Below are 19,547 nucleotides of genomic sequence, written 5' to 3'. Positions count from 1 at the left end.
ACCCAATGGGATCTAAAGAATTGTTCTACCAAATCTTTCTGAGAAGACTGATTGTAAATGGTCCACTTCTTTATGCACCAAGAAACCTGTTCTCAAGTAATGTACATGTCCTCTCCTCCACCACTTTCATATTTCGAGGATGCCTTAATTCTCTTGAAGATTTTGAAAAACAGGCATGATGCATTTTGACAAGACTAGGCAATGGGAACTATTTTAAGAATAGTTTGGAGGCAAAGAGGATTTAAAAACACAGTCCTTCATATATGATAAGTCTCAATTTATGCAAAGCAGCCTTACTACACAAATATAACCAGAGAAGGATAGTTATACAGAAATCACAAAAATAGATGACAGCTCAAGAACGGGGACAAGGGGCAAGTTGTGAGGCAGGAAGGCCTTGTTTTAACCTCATTAAGAATTCACTTGCCTTCTGGAGAGTGCTGGCACACAATCTCAGAGACTGGAAAACTTTCAGTGAAAGACTTAAGTGTGGCATAAATGATGTACTAGAGTTTGTATTGGCATTCTGTCTGAAGGATATATTCTGAAAATAGAAAGAGTATATATTGGACCTTAAGAAAAACTTGGTAAATAATGCAGGAGATTCTGGATCTATACTTTTTCTCTGGTTTGTTTTGTGGCAATCTCTTATAGGATGGGGCTAAACAAAGTCACAGATAAGGACTGGAGGTACACTTTTGTGATTGATACTTGTTCTCACTAATGTATGGAGATTCCTGGCTATTAGTTATATTAAGGTTCTCCATAATATCTTTTGTATTGCAGGGGGAGGAGGGAGGAGAGATGGGACATGACAATATTTTTGCACAGAGAATCCCTTCCCACAAAAACTGTTCTATAGACAACATTGCTATGGTTTCTTATGAGAGAAATTAATGTTGAAGGATTTTGTTTCATAATGAGTTCTGCATTAAATTTTTTAGGTGTCTACTGTCATTTCATATTCTAGGTCAATTTAGAGTACTCTGATTTAAGGAAAAAGTACATAGGCAGCTGATGAAGACAGAAATGTATTTTTAATGTTTCAATTTTTTGAGTATATGGGACCATTTTTCACTTGCATTATCTGCAGAGCAATAGCTAATGCAAAAGTAAAGTCCTCCTTCTATTTTATTTTTGCATTTAACTTGATTTCAAATGTTGCTAGGAGCATACTGGTTTTATGAAGTTACACAATATTGGCCTTGCTGTCAGCTTAGTCTTCATGAATTTTACACAACAGCTGTTGCTTTTCCTCACCTGCTAGAAATGTCACCAAGTAAAAGACTAAAGTAGCTTTATCATGCTGCTGGTGGATAAGGGAAAGCAGTGTGTCAGTCAGCACTGCTGGTGGGTCACCTCCACTGACTGTCTACTGAATTCCATTCTCTGAAATCAGTTCTCTGGATAAATCACCAATTTATCTATTCACAATAGGGTAGCAATAGAAATGTAACTCTAGCAGTATAGTCACAATTTTGCTCATGATGGCATCACAGATTATTTCAATGCAGCTTTTTCTATAATGTCTTCTGAATGGCCCTCCAGAAGAAATGTCAGTTAGCATATTCTTATAAAGTGAAAAGTGTTCCAGGAGGTCCTTCTTGTAAATGGCTTATTATTATGCCCTTTCACTTGCAAAACTGTGAAGTATAAGAAGAAATCAAAACCTGAAACAGCCTGTCTGTGATTTTCTATCATGATGTTTAATTTACTTCAGCTGTAATGTCAGACTTCTGTTTCCACTGATAATGAGAGAAAAATAGGGTTTACAGATTATTAACTCTTAAGTTAAAAACTGTGTCAAAGAAGTAAAACAAAGTTCTGCTTTTATAGACATAAGCTCCAAATTGACTGGAAATATACAGGTGTACAACTGATGTAATATGGACAATTTGCTATAGAACCCATTTCTAGCTTATTTTTCACTAGCAATTTAATATAAACATGTTGAAGCATGGAATAAACTTTATTCTTAAAAAAATAAAATTGAACATTCATATTTTGTTAATGTCATGATCTTTATTTATAAGTAACAGCTAGACTAATAACAGATTGACGTTGCTATCAGTAGAAATCAGTGCATGATAATGAGTTAATGATCGTGTACTCATGTCCATATATAGGAATCTTGCAGGCTGGTGAATTCTCTTCTGTTTCACAGCTTTATTGGTATGCATTGGTTTGTTATTTTATTTGAGAAATTGTCCTGTGTAATGATAGTCATGAGATTATTGAAACTGGCTGTAATTCTGTTTAATTCTCCACAGGATTTTCCTAGTTCTAGTTGTTAACACTGAAAATGTTTGGTTTGAAACTTTGAGAAAATTTAGCTCTTAAGCCTTAATCAGCATTTTCACAAATAATTGGATCTTTTTCTTGCTATTTATATAGTGAGAGAAAATACAGAGAAACAGTGAATTTTATATCTATAGCGTCTAGATAAATGGTAGGGATCCCACTGTGCTTTTTACCAGTTTGTCTTGTTGTGCTAAAAGCTGTGTTGTTACCAAACAAACAAAAATTGCACTGCCTGGCTAAAAGAATTAAGAATCCTCTTGGAAAACTTTTTCTTGGTATTTCTTTTCTATAAGTATTTTTGGACTCCAGCCTCTGCTTAGCTGAATAACTCCCAGTTTTAACTAGGATTATGGTTCAATTGCATGTGCTCAGATGCCTGGAACAATTCCAGTTGCTTGGTGTTCCTTGGCCTCCAGCTGTTGCTCGAGAAGAAAATTCTTATGCAAATTCTCTGTCACTTCTCTCTCACTGTGTTGTGCCCCAGATACTCTAGGTCATGTCAAAAAGCACAAAACAATCATGTCCACAAAACAGAATCGAACTTCTAACATGCAAATTACTCCTGAGGACCTTAGACACTTCACTTACAGAAAAACATGAAAACTTTTTGACAATCAAAAAGCTCAACCCCACCAAAAATCTTGGCTCTGTTTGTTCAAGTAAGTTTTATCTGATCACAGTATGCCGTGTTATTTAAATCAATCCTTTTTCTTATTTTTTGTTAGACATCCTTAATCATTCATTAAAGCACTTGATATTAAGCTGTCTAGTGATCCATATATTCTGTTCTGGAAAGACAGAATTTCAGTCTACTATTAGGACCAAAGAAAACTGTCTAATACATGTCATATATATCTATCTATATCAACCCTTGCCGAGGAAGGAAGGTCCAAAAATTCAGATAAGGATGAGGTAAAGAAAAAAATTATCTTCATATTATCTGAAAAATTATTTGTAATATCTAGTGGAGGGGGTTATAAGCAATAACATTCACGTAAGTGAATAAAAGGAAACAGATGAATGGAAAAGAACAGTGACAGAAAAATACAAGCATATGCATGGATGGATGAAACTAGCAAAGAATATTAGTCTCTAAACGTTAATCATATAAAATATGACTTTGTCTTGTTATTTCAACTACTAGACAGAAATAAGAGTACATGCTATTGTTCTGGGGTTTAATTTTGCTCTCATTTGTTATCTTAGAAACGTCTAACTCATTTACTTAATTTTCTGAGGATGATTTAAACCTGCAGTGAAATGTTAGCAAGACATGCATTTTTACAGATGGAAATACGTAAATATTTTTTAAACAAATCAAGTTGATAGTGTGCATAACTGTGGTGGCAGGGATTGCACCAAGGGATAAGAGCCAAGCTTTTGCTCCTGTATTCACCCTGAACCAGTAACAACTGGAAAGAAGAGAAATCACTTATGACAGAATTCAAATGAGAACCTGAATTGTTGGGTTTCAGCTGTAAAAAGCACTCCCAGATATAAAGCAAGATTTCTATACATAAAAAATTAGGAAAAGGGTATTTGTGAATGGACAAGTCTGTTTAGAAGCTGTATCTATATTGCTAAATAAAAAGAGGATAAAGGGTGAGAGAGAATGCACTGCTCCACATCCCCAGTGCTTACAAATGGCCTCTTAATAAGTGACAATAGCCTCTTAATAACTGAGAACTGGTTGGCAAAAAGTTACAAAGACTGAGAAATTCAGTAACTATCACTCTACCTTATTGCTCAGTTCTCTTTTATTTGGCACTGTAGACATCCCAAAAAACCTGCATCTGTTGTATTAAATAAAAATGTTCAGGGATTGCAAGTGTCCTACTTCCTACAGCAGAATAACCATATCCAGGCTGCCTACTTTGAACAGTCTGTAGGCTCAGACTTGAGCTAAGGCTCAAATTGGGGTCAAGCATTTTTGTGGAGAGTGCTAGTTAGGTCAATTCAACTTTGTGATGGTCAAGGAAGCATGCTAAGGATGGAACAAATGCACACTGTGTGCTTGTGCTTGAACCCATAGTCTCACTGTGAGGAATTGTAGCTTCAATGGAAATTGCTAGTCATTGCTACCTAATTTAGCAATTAGCTTTCTTTGAAAATTTTGTTCTCTTGCTAAGTGATTTTGAATGCTACATAAATAACTACTGAGAAGAAATGTCTGGATTTTGAAGTAGTCATGAAATAATAAGCTGGGGTGATTCTGATTTCCACTATTCAGGCAGCAACTGATTTGATCCTGAGGTAGTAAAGGTATATCAAGGAAGCACAAAGGGTAGGTTAAAGCTGTGTTGTGCAGTGCTGGCTCTCAGCCACCTTTCTAATTTTTGCAGTTCAGTAAGCAGAATGAATGTCTATTTCTTTCTTTGTTCAGCTGAGTTAGCTTAGACTCAAGAGAAATATTGTGTTACTTCCATCAGAATTTCAGGCTGCTGGTGATTTTATGGAGAAGAATGAGTTTTCATACTTGAAACACAGTTTTAGCCCTGGCTCTAGGCAGAAAAGAGTGGATTTGACATAGCATTGTATGTATTGCTTGTACTTTGTGTATCATCCTAAGGATATAAAGGCTATAGCTGATTAGAAATCTCATTCTCTTGTTGAAAATATATATTAAAAAAAAAAAAAAAAAGGGCAGCTGACGTACTTCACACAAAGCTACAGCTTTCTATTCAAAAATATTACCACAGGGCACTATCATAAGGGACAATGAATTGCCATACCAGTGATCTAAATACCAGTTTCCAATATAAACTGGGCTTCTAATTTGGAATGAGCATTTTTGTTAAGGAAATGAAACCCTGCATGACATTCTGGCCTACTGGATATAGGAATATTTTTTTTTTTAGATATCACCAGAGGAAGTGCTTATTTCTAAGTATTTGGGTATGTAATGCTAAGCAGAGGTAAAAAAGCTAGCAGTTTATTCCTCCCATTTGAAAGAGTTCAAGGTAGTAATATTTCTAGAAATTGTTCTTCTGGATTTGACTTGATTAGCTAAATTGGATTCTCTGCTGGGCTCCTTTAAGATTCCCTCCAGAAGTACTTATGGTGAGCACATAAATGAAAGAGAGGAAATACTAGGACTGAGCTTAGTTCACAATGAACTGCAATAGAGCATCAAGATATTTTCATTGAAATACAATACAATAAAATTTATAGAAAATCCATATTTCCCATGAAAGTTTATGATGTAGAATAAATGAATAGGATACTAGACTTTTGTATCACATCAGTTTCAATCGTATAAACATAAATTTTATTGCCTTTCAGTGTTCATCATTCATTAGACATTGTCCATGTTTCAGCAGGGATAGAGTTAATTTTCTTCCTAGCAGCTGGTATTATGCTGTGTTTTGGATTGAGGGCAAGAATGATGTTAATAACACAGTAACATTTTAATTGTTGTTGAGCAGTGCTTACTCAGTCAAGGACTTTTTGTCTTCTCTTTCTGCCCTGCCAGTGAGCAGGCTGGAGAAAGAAGATGGGAGGGGACACAGATATGACTGCTGACCCCAAATGACCCAGGAGCTATCCCATACCATACAGAATCACACTCAGCTTATAAACTGGGAAGAGCTGGCCAGGGGCTGGTGGCCCACGGCTCAGGTCATCAGTTGGTGGGTGGTGAGAAATTGTGTTGTACATTGCTTGTTTTGTACATTCTTTCATTACCATTACTATTATTATTTGCTATTCCTTTTATGTCCTACTACACTGTTTTTATCCCAGCCCATGAGTTTTTACCATTTTTCTGCTTCTCTCCCTCATCCCACTGAGGGGGAGTGAGTGAATGGCTGTCTGGTGTTCCTGCCGAGTTAAACAACAGATATTAAATCACTTGTAACTTCCTGCAAGCAGAAAAATACAAAATAGAGTACACTCTTGCCATTTCAGACTTACTTATATGAATTAATATATTTTGGAGAGGCAGAAGGGACCATTTTAGTTTTTTACTTTAACTTCATACATACCATGTCCTTGAACCTCTGAAGTATTTTGTGCTTTAGGACCAAAACCTATTTGAACCAGAAAAAAACAAAACAAACAAAACCCCAAAATACCCAAAACCAACCAAAACAAAATCCTCTTACCACAAATGTTGATAATTATTACTTATTATTGAAAAATTATTTTTATGTAGACCAACCTGAATATTTTTTTAAATATATGATTCTGGTAGCATAGATTTTTTTATTCACTTTGAATGTTTAAATAAAAAAATCTTGATTTATTTGCTATTTTCATATGCTTTGGACTGCTGAAATCTGTTAAATCTGTTAAATCTGTATTTGCCATATAGGCACCTACAAGGCTTATAAGGCTGGTTAAATAAATTCTTGAGATCAAGGGTTTTTTTTGAGTGTACTAAAGGATGAGCTCTCTGGTTAAAACCAAAGGATTTTTGGTTCCATTTTAATCACTGTAATGGAATTCACTTCAGGGCCATCCTTTCTGAACAGAGGCAATGAGAATGGGATTTAGGAGTAATATAACACCCCTAATCTGACTTAGTATTCCTATTTCTGTCCCCAAAGATATCCCATTAAAATCTTTGGCTAGAACATTGCTCTGGGTAATTCATATTCTGCTGGCTACCCAGGACACCCACAATTAATTTACGAAACAGAATATTTTGTCTTTTAATATGCATGTAATACAATACTTAGACTTGCAAATTTACTTTTGTCTGTATTTTATTATAGTATGTGTTTTAAAATTCACTCAGTTGCCTCACTTGCCAGATAAGATTTTCTTAGTTTGTCACTTCTTTTTGTTATTTAGTAGTTCTCCAGTTCTCGTGGCAGTAAAAGATTTATCATAAACACTTTTTTTTTTTTTTTCATTTTGCTTTCCAGATCATTGATAAAAGTCTTAAATAATCTTGAAAGATTACAAAGTCCTATAGGACTGTACAATAATCATACATCCTTAGGGATAATTTTCCTAATTTAGACTCTGAGATTTGTTGAGAAGCTTTAAGTACCCTCATAAGGTGCCTCTGTAGCTGCTGCAAGCAGTTCATTTTCATACTGAAATGTTACAGGGCAGGGAGTCATATATTTACAGAACCCTGGAAGTACTTTAATACAACAGTGTAACTTCTGTAATTCAAATATTTTCATTCTAAAAGGTGAAATTTCACAAAATTTATTAATGGTACTTTTTGGTATTATAGCCTTGTTCAGAATTGCTTTTGGGTCAAAGAAAGCATTCCATTAATCCATCAATGAAAGTCCTGAGAGGTATTTTGGCAGCTGAGCACTAAAAGATCTAAGGGGGAGGACAAACTTCCCAAACCTTTGTAGCTGAAGACTCCCGAGGACCATTCAGTTGATTTACACTGAAATCACTCCCCCATGCACGTGTACCACAGTAGCGGTGCACAAATTTTCTGGGAAAATAAAAGGCCACCAGCAGAGGACATGCTTTTGATGCCAAAGTCTTCTTTCAATAAACTTCCATTAAGTCTAAGAATCAGCAAACCTGGAATATTGGTGTATTTACTGCAGTCTCAGAACAGTGGTGAGCTAACCCTTGCCATAACTCATTCAAATTAACAAGGTTGCCATTTATATTTGCTGCCTCTTTCATTGAAGTTGAAAGACAATAATGTGTGGTCAAACTCATGGGGGTTTTGAGACAAAAATTTGATAGAATGGAAAAGCTTTTAGACAAAATAAAAAGAAAAGGGGCTATTTTACACTATGACCCAGCAGGAAAACAGTCACTGTACTTTTTTGAGGGGCAGATATTATACAGGTCTCTCAGTAACCCTCTTCATTCAGCTGAAAGAACCACTAAGTATATACAACAAAATGTTCCAGTTATAACATGTACATATTTTCCTTTTAAAGAATAGCTTTGTAAAAAGTGCAGCAGAAGAGAAAAATTCTTTTAAACAACTTTTATCTTTATTTATAATGTGAATCAATTTAGCTTTGAAGAACTACATGGATTTCTGTTTAATAAAGAATTTATACTAGATCCAAGTCTTGCTTAGTAGAGAACCAGCACTGAGAGTTTTGAACTTATATGGAGACAATATTTCTTCTTGTACAATTAAGGAGATAGAAGAGAATAACAAAGTCCAAATTACAAATGAGCTTACTCGTTGTTTAATCTCTACTTTTTCAAGTACAGTGAAAAGTTTGGAAAAATAAAAAAACTTTTTCAATATTGAACCTACCTTTAAAGCAATTAAGTGGGATCATCTGTATTTTTAGGTTTCTAGTCATAAGTCAGTAACGCATAATAAAAAAAAAAGTGAGAAAAAGAGAGGAAAGAGAAATAACTAAGTTGAGCTGGCATTTAAAGAAACAACAAAATATAAAACCTTACTGAGTCAATATATTTCTAGGACTGAGACAGAGATATAGAGGAGGATGCATGCTCTCAGGTTGAAAAAATGTGTATGTATATACATACACACATATATATATATATTAACACACACACACATAGGTATATATATACACACACCAGATATATACGGTATATATGGTATATATGTATGTGCTATACTGTAGAAAATTTGGCAACACATTTTGTTTGACAAGCAAGACAGAAAAACTGTCTGCTGGAAGTTTCTGCCCACATCTATGACACAGATCTCAGGGATAGAGTACCTTGTCATATGACTGACCCTGGGAATGTGTCACAATATGAATTGAGGAGAAAAATAAGTGTGCTCTTTAACTGAGGGTAGTTCATTAAACAGTCTTGTTTTGTTTCAATAAATACTATTTTGTAGAAGTATGGCATGGATTACACAATGAGCAGGGAACAGAGCAGCAGTACCAAGGAGCTTTGTTTCCTAGATAGTTTGTCTTTCATGTAGCATATAAATGCCTAATAAAACCTTTGAATTAAAAGTGCTGCATAAATTAGTTCTGCTAATTCAGTGGTGAGTGGCATTCTCCTGTTCTTACACAGAGGAGCAAGTGGATTTTATAGAAGCATTGAGATTTATCTGAATGATCTCATTGTAGTAGTGATTAAAATATTTTTTGTTGGGCACTATATAGCACCTAACAGATCTAGTCGTCTGGGAAGTGACTCCATAATCTGAAAATAAACTCAGTTTATAGGTTGAAAACCCAGTATTTTGTTAAACAACAAAGGAAACACATTTCTGAAGGTATAAAATGAGTCTGTTTCTAACTAAATAGTGTCTTCTTTAAGGAGAAAGTACTATCTGATTAATAAATTCAGGAATCTGAGACAGTGAGGTTTTGGCCAATGTAAAGAAGTCTTCCTAGATTGAAGCATAAGTAATGCACAAACCTGTACAAACTGGTATTTTGGATGAGATGAGCTTATAAGAATTTATAAATGATTCATTTGTGAGAACTGGGTTTTTATCTTTATATTTATCTGACAGGTAAACTGAACTGAATCTGAATGGGGTAGAGGGCACACTGTGTATATATGACAGTTGTACCACCTAGTATTTAAAAACTGTATGACAGCACTTGTACATTTGAAAAATGAGAGAGATTAACATTATTCAGGTGATTGCATAGCACTGCTCAACAGAGTGGAGAAATGTGTTAGACAGATCTCTACTGTTTTCTTATAAACCATGCAGATATCATTGGCCATCCCTACAGTGAAAAATAAAAAGGATCTAGAGAAAGATTTTTTTACTGGAACAAAATCACCTACACTGCTTAGGCCAGTATCAGTTATCCCTTTGTTTTACCTCACTTTTATTAGTTCTACCAAAGTAATGCCTGGATGTCATTTGGAAGTAGCTCTGTCCATGCCAGCCCTGCTTCTGACTGTACTAGTTTGGTCTGCTGTTCCTCGGTCAAGCATTTGATATCATCCCAACACATATTTTTTTCTTCAGCTTCGAGCAGATTTCCATATGACACACCCAGAGCAGGCTGGGATTCACCATTATAGAGCTGCAACACAGCTCTCATAGTAGTTCAGATATTTCAAATGTGAAAAATTCGCATAAAATTATTAATTTATATTAAGTCTCTCTAGATACCACGTAGGTCTTTAAAAGATTCAGGTCCATCTGTTAAGTAGCACAGATGCTGTCTACTCTAAGTGGGCCTATAAGAAAGGGGAAACAAACACTGCAAACAAACATTTTAGTGGGGTCTGTTGTGGTAGAAATAAGAACAACAACTTTAAACTGAAGGAGGTTTGACTTACACCACATATAAGGAAGAAGTTTTTTGTAATGAGGGTGGTGTGATGCTGGAACAGGTTTCTCAGGAAGGTGGTGGATGACCCAGCCTTGGAAATATTCAAAATCAGGTTGTGTGGGGCTTTGAGCAACCTGGTCTAGTGGAACATGTCTCTGCTCTTGCAGGGGAATTTGGACTAGATGGCCTTTAAAGGTCCCTTCCAACACATGATTCTATGTGCTTATCTGTTCCACTTGGCCTCAGGGACAGAAATTGGTGCCTTATTTTCTTTTATAGTGTTTTATTTTCTTTTCTTTTTTGTGGGTTTTTAGTTAAAACCAAACTACACATCTCCAAATACCACTCTTTTAAATCTATCTGTAAGTCAGGGTTAAAAGAAAAAATAAAAAATTAAAAAATCAGAATTCTCATTCTGTTGATCCTGAAATTTCCTTTTCAAATCGGGTAATTAGTAAGGACATATAAGAAATTTTGTGTACTCACTGAAGCTCTCCATATGTACTGCTAACTTGCATACTATATCTTGTCTTTAGCTGTTGCAGGGCAAATCATTTCCAAAACAGGACAAATGGGATCTCCAACAAGCAGGCAGTGGTGGAGGTGTAGATGAAGAAATCAGTGGTGATTGTGATGATGAAGATGGTTGCGGAGGATCTGGAAGTGGAGAATTCAAAAGAGTCCTGAAAATTACAGACCGTAAGCCCATGATTCTGTTTCCTTCATGCATTTAAACAGTGGATTGACATGTTTTCCACTAACATATACCACTGAATTATCTTGGAAAAGATGTGAAAAGTTTTCTGTTTAGTGTTTCCAATATTTACAGGAATAGGCCTGCATTTATAGGATTTCTGTGAGCACGGCATCAATATGAGTATCAGTTTCATCATAACACATGTTAAAATATACTTTGCATAATACAGAGTTAACACATTATTTTTAGTCAAATAATAGGTAAAAAGTGACATGTCCCTCAGAGTTACTACAAAAGAGATTTGGCAGTTAAAAAGAGAAACTCTACTAATTTTTGATGGAATGGTGGCAAACCATGAGGTTTAGTGCAGGTAGCTGCATTTCATGGAGAGCTATCAGAACCAATGTACTAAAGCACCCAAAATAATGCCACTGCTGTTTCTTATGCATCTTTCCACTTTTGCTACAGTTCTGTTTTTATGTAGTTTGGGGTTTTGTTGGGCTGTATTTTATTTTTGTTTTGTTTATTCTCTGAAACATATTTGTAATAATTTTCATTAAAAATCCTGTGGTTGTGCACTTAAATGGCATAGAACTCCAACCATAAGGCAAATAAGTTACTACTTCTCTGAATCTGGACATTTTTCAGCATGTCTTATTTCTCTTCACAGTGTAGTAATATCAGCAGAGATGGTGGCAATAGATGAATTTTTTCATCTAAACTCCATTTCTACATTTTGCATTTTTTTCTGCATTTTGCATTATCTATATTCACTGAATTTGAGGGTCCTGCATGTTTTCAGACTCAGATGTGAACCCCAGATCCTTTTTGACTTGACAGTAAAGAGGAAATTTAAAAATTGTAGAGAACCTTTAGTTTTCCATTTCTTTTTGAACTGCTGGAAAAATGTGACAGAACATTCTGGGGCATGCCTTAACAAGTCAGTTTGGAATCACCCTAAGATCCTCTTGCACTGACACTTAGTCTATACATTTTCAAGTCCTACTAAAAGTCTAGATGGGATTTTGAGTGACATCCAAGAAAGTTTGGACACTTACTTCCTTAGAGTGCCCTTGGAGGTTTAACTTCGGAGAAAGAAGCTAGGAGTTCAAATATTTAAAACCAGATGTTCTTTGTAATACTGTATATATCTTATATCTATTTGATAATGACACACTGTGGTATTGAAGGACTGTAAAATAGTTTTAGAATGTGACTAGAGCTATTATGAAAGTATTAAATGACAAAAGAATTTCAAGAAAAGTGTATTTTATTTCACTCTCTTCTACTGCATTAAAATTTTCTTCATATTGATATATTTAGTGCAATCTTTTCAAAATGTCAAAATTATAATTAGCCTTCATATTCTCTTTATACTACATCTTCTAAATTGCTAGAATTATAAGCTATGTGTTAGGCATAGTAAAATTTGCATGTAATTCAATTTCATTTGAACTTTTTCTAAGATATTATAGAACAAAAATATGAATCCATACTGTTCGATATTTTGACTTGTGCATAAATCTTGAGCTGCTAGTACCTTCCATGAGCTGTTGTGATTTCATGGATTTATTCTGGCATGCATTTCTTTTCTGGAATTCAACTTAAAAGTTGTCTTTAATGTGTCCCAGAAAGTCCTATTTCATTCTCAGGAGTCAGATAGGGACAACCCAACAGAACAGCTAAAACATTCCATTTAGTAGAATTTTGTTACAATGTAGGTTAAGAAAATTTTTTTTTTCAGAAATCACTTGTGTCTTTAAGTATATGTTAAAGTGTATGTTTAAGATAGATGAAACAGGTGTTTGAAAAATTCTTCTATTGCATCACTGTGATATATAAGTAAGACTCTGGGAATTTAAATTTAGATTTAAAATGGAAAGCAATATATTTTAGTAAGAAAATAAAATTATCTTCCTGAGATTTAAGATTTTATGTAAGGAACTAGAATTTAAAAAAATAAACATAGTAAGGATTCAGGCTTATATTTTTAATATCTGTATTTTACATATATTTATGCAACATATATAATTTTGTGTAATTTTCTTAGCTTTGGGTGTCTGGTATCAATTTAAAACTAAGTAAGATTTTAAGCTCCTCATTTTTAAACTGAAGAGTTAGATTCACTATGATGATACTGCTTACAGCTCCTTCAAAAGTATGTCTGAATTTTAGGTAAGCCTACAAGTAGACCACAGTATGTTTGATCCTCAGCATTAGCTTCTCTATGGAGTTATACAGTTAATGTCAGTTTTCCTTACCAAGAAAACATCCTGCATTCTTTTACTTCTGGACAACTTTGCTTTTTCTTGTAACCAGCCAGGAAAGAAAGAGGGATTGCTCCATATTTTTATCTATAGTAGAGTCTAGAAGTCCCAGCCATAGCCCAGGCTCTCTTTTTAGTAGCTTCTGCAGACATTTTTACCAAGGAGATAATCCTGTGTGCAACAAACTAATGATCTTAATAAGCTGTTAAAATATGATACAGAACCAGACCCTTTTATTTCATTGCCATGTATAAAAATCCACCTTTTTTTGATGCCATGTCATTGCCTTTTGGACATGTGTCTGATCCGCAGACCCAGAAAGAACAAAGAAGAGAGGGGATGTACTTTTGCCAGAACAAACTTGTACACATTTTATGTGTACACATAGCCTGTGAGGTGAAAGATTACTTGTTTCCACACTCAGTGCTAGAGATGTAAGAGTTGATTTCATTTGGTGCTGACAAATGTGTGGTGACAGCCTTTAGTCTTTAGAAGGCCATTTAAGAGATCTGGTATTTGTAGCACAGAAGCAATAGCATTGCAAAAATGTTTGAAATGTGTTATATTTTGAAAAAAATTATTTTTCCTATCAAACAGTAAAACATTACATTATATTCAAGGTTTAAAAATGCTACAATTTTGCTGACTGGTTTGCTCTTTCATAAATAGTTTTAAAATATGGTAAATCAGTGCAGTTATTTGAAGAAATGATACTAGAAAGGATAGTGTACTTTAAATGTATAAAATAAACAGTAGTATAAAGTCTTGACACTTCATTTGCTAGTTTTATTCTCCTCTAACCTGGGAGCTCCCACAGGACTATTTCATGAGTCACAATGAATTACCTCTTTGAAACCCCCTGCAGAACGCAGCAGTAATAACAACAAATACTTATCACCTACATATTGATTTGCATCTGTTTTCAAATAGCTCTGTGAGGAAGGGCTAATCCAAATATCACTCCACTGAGGTTCTCAGTAGCATCTATCAAAATTCTCATAATACTTCTGGCAACACCACTGATTCTCAGAAAAGTGCTCAACCACTAGTTTGTCTTTCTTTGCTCATTTTAACATGCAACACACGTTTCTTTACTGCAACCAGAGATCTCCTAGTTCAGGGCTCAAATACGCAGAAATATTGAGGATATCTTTGTGCTTAAGATATATATGGGCAAACCTTGTCTCCCACTTTTTAATATTTTTTTAATCTCATATGATAGTCATCCTCTTTGAAGAAAGAAGTCTCCAAAATGTTTCATTTCGCAGGCTTCCTAATCTGTAGATTTTTATTTCCTTGTTCAAATCATGCTGTAGAGGTAAAATACCTTGGAAAAGGTTTTATGTTGTGATCTTTATATAAATAAACTTGTCCACCTCTTGCCTGACATTATACTGCATTCTCAAGTCTCAAACATCCTTTCTCCTCTTTCTGCTCCTTCACCCACTTCAGTATAGTTGCTTTTCTTATTGTTAAATCTGATTCTGGTGGCATATTCTGGGTCCAAAACTATTTAAAGCTGGCAATAAAATTTCCATTATGATGTTTGCCATCTGTTAAATTCTTTTAAACTCTCATCTACATTCTGTTGCCTCAGTAAAGTAAGACATCCCTTATGTCTGAGTAGGATTTTGGGTTTTATTTACACACAAGGGTATTCTTCCTAATTCCTGAATGTTAATGTGAGGTGTTATTCAGGTGTCTTTGGAAGGGCTACATGACTTCATTGTTTATAGTTCACTCACTTCAGAACATCTCAATTCTATTAAAAATTAAAAAGGAAAATAAAAGTTCTTGCTGTGAATGCCACCCTTGGTCTAAATATTGCACTGATTTTTAACAATAAAATTCTAATAGGCTATTTTTAATTGAGAGGCTAGGGGGATCTCAACCTTCCTTTTCATATAAAGAATATCATAATCTGGGCTCTTTTCTCTCATATCTTTTTCTTTTGTTGAGCTGAAAATCATTTGAAGAGAAAGATTTATTGCAATTAGTACATTCTCATGAAAAACTTGCATTTCCAGAATTAGTATCTACTTTCAGCAAGAAGATATATATTGTCAAGGTATATGAAGTTCAAAGATTTTTCTGTGTGCATGATCAAGTGTTGGCATAAAAACACATGATGATACAAATTAGTGAAACATAAACAAAGCCAAAGGATAAAAAAGTTCCAATGACTTCCGTTGAAAGAAAAAAAAAAATTCCCAAAACCACTTTTGAATTCCTAAGCATAGACCTTCACCAGCCAATGAAGCTTGAACAGGTAAAGTTGCCAGATGTATAACAACATGAAGTGCTGTAGTGGGTTGACAGGTGCCACCAAACTGCACAGCATTGTAAGGGCTGCTATGGGAAAATGAACTCCAGCTCAGCCAGAACCAATTCAAGCAGTGAAAGAAAAACCAAAACTATTCCATTTAAAATGCCTTGTAAAAACTGAGAAAAGTTACATTACAACTTTCTTATGCACTATTTTGCAAAATGGTGTGACCTGCATAATAATATTATGAATTGGAAAAAAAATAAAATATTATATTTCAATTTTTGGTTGTTTTCTATTTAAAGAGTATCTTTTCTCTCTCTTAATACATTTTCTCATGAGTCAACATTTGTACTTCTTGAGTGATGAATTTAACCTGAGTAATGGATTGAAACTGTACTGTTGGGTTGGATTGTTAATTCAAAGACAAATAAGGGGAAGGATTATGTAAAATTTCCTGAAGGAATTTGCACAAAGTCAGATAATGTAAAATTTCATATTTTGCAACAGTATGTTTTTTGCCTTGTATTAACATATTACATCCACATGATTTTTATGACAGCAGCTATCAAACACAAACAAAGAAGCACAATTGCTCTTCAAAGGTTCTAAGTCATAATGTTCAATGAGCACACCCACTGGTCTAAAACAGCATATCAGAGTAATGCAGTTATTACAAACACTCTGCATTAATAACATGGGGTTATATTTTGATGGGAATTACCTTATAATAACATCACTAATTCTGAAGTTACCAGAAATCTGGAGCCTTTTAATACATGTATTATGTCATTGAATGAATGTATAAATATTTTCACTCACAGTTACCAGTAAAGAAACAAACTTCTGGCAAAGTACTGATGTTTATTGCTTTCTCATCCATTCTTTTGTATTTCCTGAGAAAAATTAATAAGATAATAGGTGTCTTCGCTACTTATCAGCATAAAGAATGTCCTACATGCTTTTTTATTCCCACAACAGTAGAATGAAAAGTAGCCAGTGCCACTCTTACAAAAGTGCTATTGTACAGCACCTGCCCGTTGAACAAATTTTATTACTTCCTAGTTTTTAAAAACTTCCAAAAAACCCTTCCTGCCTACTGCTTTATGCCTCCCAAAATTGAGCACAGAGGATATGCTTCAGCATGTCCTTCTCTGCTCTGGATCCTCCTGTGTAGACTGTAGCTCTTCAAGAGCTCCTTTTCAGAATAATCAGAGAAACAAAGAATATGGTATTGTGTGGTCAAGGTATAATGCAGGTTGTGTATCATCTGAACTGGTATGCTATACATCAGAATAAAGCTGTTATCTTGGTGGAGATACACACTTTATGTGGTAATGGATTAATAAAAGAGTAATTTATCAGCCTGGAGAACACTAAGGCTCCAATTAACTTCTCTCCATGGATTTATGCATTTCCTTCTAACTTTTCACCAGCACAGACACCCTTCAGATATTTCCTTGGATAGAGAGAGGGAGAAAAAAACCCAAATTCTTGTGATTGGTCTTCCAGCTATGTAAACACTTTAAAGCTTTCAGTCAACAAGTTACATACTGAATGAAGAACTAATTCACTATTTCCTTATTTCATCGAAATTTTATGCCAAAAACCACAGAAACAATTACTGAGGTACAAAAAGCTGAGTACAGATACAGTCCTTGCTCAATTTGACGTGACAGTGAATGTCAAGTTTCCTACTGGGGACTATAAGATTTAATTTTAAATGGTATTCTTAAGAAAGGTGGAGAGTAAAAACACCTTCTGTGTGGAAGTTTGTGCCCTACATAGAGAAAGCCTGTAATTCCCTCTTTAGAAACGGGATGGATTGTTTTGTGAGTTCCTTCATTTCTCACTCCTTTACAAGAATCTTTCAAACATGCCTCAAAGAAAAAACACCAGCTATAAACAGAACTTTTAGATGGGGATTACAAGCACACTTTTCGTGATAGATCCACAAGGTAATAAAAAAGCCGACATTCAATTGTATCAAATGTGTTGAGAACAATCACAAAATGCCAGTTCTTCTAGCTAGGCAAGAAACAGTTATCCATATCCATTCCACAAACACAGAATAAAATGTGAGTGTAAATGCAAATGGCTTATGTGATACCATAGAAGTTGTGTTATTCACTAATCCAATCCCCTCAAATGAGCCAGTGGAAAACCGGTTCAGGCTAATCTTTCAAAAAGCAGCATACTATCCCAAGTACATTGTTTCCTACCTTTACCTATTGTGTGTGTCTCTCTCTGGTGCAAAGACTGTTTAGTTATTTGGATAGAGTAAGAGATAATAATCAGGCTAAGTGTCTACAGCTATGGTTAAAGCCATTCAGCTGGCATATAGAACAAAACCAGAATAACCATTTCCCTGATGTCTGACCTGAACTAAGGTCCTTTATTTCCCCCCTAAAAATACTTTAAAAGTTTCATGATTCATCCCATTAACAGAGAACTTTGAAAATTTCATCAAGGAACAATTCTTAAAAAATAACTATACCATCATATTTATTTTTTTTTTTTGGTACAAGATATTAAAACTACTTATCTATTCCATATTAGATTATGGACTATTTATTTTTGCATGTGCATCTGGTATATGCAAAATAAAGGCAAAATACACTTCTATTTTATGCAAAGTATGATTAATTGGAAAATAATAAGGCTAATATGTTAAGTTTGAAATTAGTTCTGATTGACTTCTTTCTGAGTAGGCATAATTTCACTGACCTCATATGAGTTTGTATTTTCCAGAGAGACCACATAATAAGTTTAGTTGGAGTTACAAAGTTCTAATTGTATTTTTAAAGGCATTACCTTATAATATTACCACTGCTTCTGAAGTTACCAGAAATCTGGAGCCTTTTAATGCATGTCTTATTTCATTGAAGCAATTATATTTAAAAAATATTCTAATTAGTCACTGATTATAATTCAATAAATAAATATTTGTTATTTGTTAATGTGTTCTTTTAAATGTGTTTCATAATAATGTATTAAGGATACAAAGAGATTTTTTTTTTAAAACTTGATCACTGTATTCAAACCACATTTACGGTTTTATCAAATACTTTCATTTATTCAGTGGACAAGAATTTATATTGTTTTCCTTTATACAAAATAAAAATGAACAGGTGTTTTCCTGCAAAGATAGATTCCTTTTAATTAATTGTATTTTAAATCAATCTATTTCTCTAAGTGGTGATGTCTAATCCTCAAAGACCTGACAGCTTTTGCTTCAAATAAGCCCTCAAAAGTCAATGTATTTTTAAAACCAGACCTAAATAGTCACTTTCATCTCCAGTTACCCTTATGACTGATTTTATCTTTCTATAAATATAAAGAAGATCTTTCTACAAGAAATTCTTCATAATTTTGAAGTTTTCTTTTTAAATCTGTCCATGTTTTAAATCTGTCCATGTTTCAAATTTTTTTTTGAGCAGCATCTCACTGTTGATGTTCTATTTCCCATACTGGCTGTGATAGCTTTTATTATCCACTGTAAATGATTCTTTTAGTCTTCCAGTTCTACTCTACTGACCAAACACTTTAAAATTAGTTGCCTTTTTTTTTGTGTATGTGTGGAAGTGAACTGGTTTTATTTCTTTCAGTGAGAGAAAATATAAAGCTAACCTCTATGTAGTTTGAAAATATGATCCTATTCTAGTAACAATTCCTTTAAATGATCAGATTAGCTACTTCAAGTTTACAGTAAAAATGCTACCTGATACCATCCAAAATCTAAATGTGAGTATTGGAGAACTCCTAGAGCCTACTGTGTATTTCTCTTTTTTTTCCTTAGAATGCAATCCTACTTTAATAACAAGACACAGAGACGGGACTTT

At 34.3% G+C, this 19,547-nt stretch overlaps 1 protein-coding gene across 1 annotated transcript in view; it reads left to right on the top strand.

Annotated features, from left to right (window-relative positions):
* GPC5 (glypican 5) overlaps window positions 1-19,547 on the top strand; it is a 587,425-nt gene that overhangs the window by 295,617 nt on the left and 272,261 nt on the right. Inside the window, exon 7 of the mRNA XM_015623392.2 lies at window positions 11,012-11,174. Within this exon, the coding sequence (XP_015478878.1) occupies window positions 11,012-11,174 (163 nt within the window). The remainder of the gene's footprint in view (window positions 1-11,011; window positions 11,175-19,547) is intronic.

This window comes from Parus major, chromosome 1 (assembly GCF_001522545.3).
Source record: "Parus major isolate Abel chromosome 1, Parus_major1.1, whole genome shotgun sequence".
Lineage (NCBI taxonomy): Eukaryota > Metazoa > Chordata > Aves > Passeriformes > Paridae > Parus > Parus major.
Note: the sequence above shows the minus strand (reverse complement) of the source record. Positions and strands in the feature narration are given on the sequence as shown.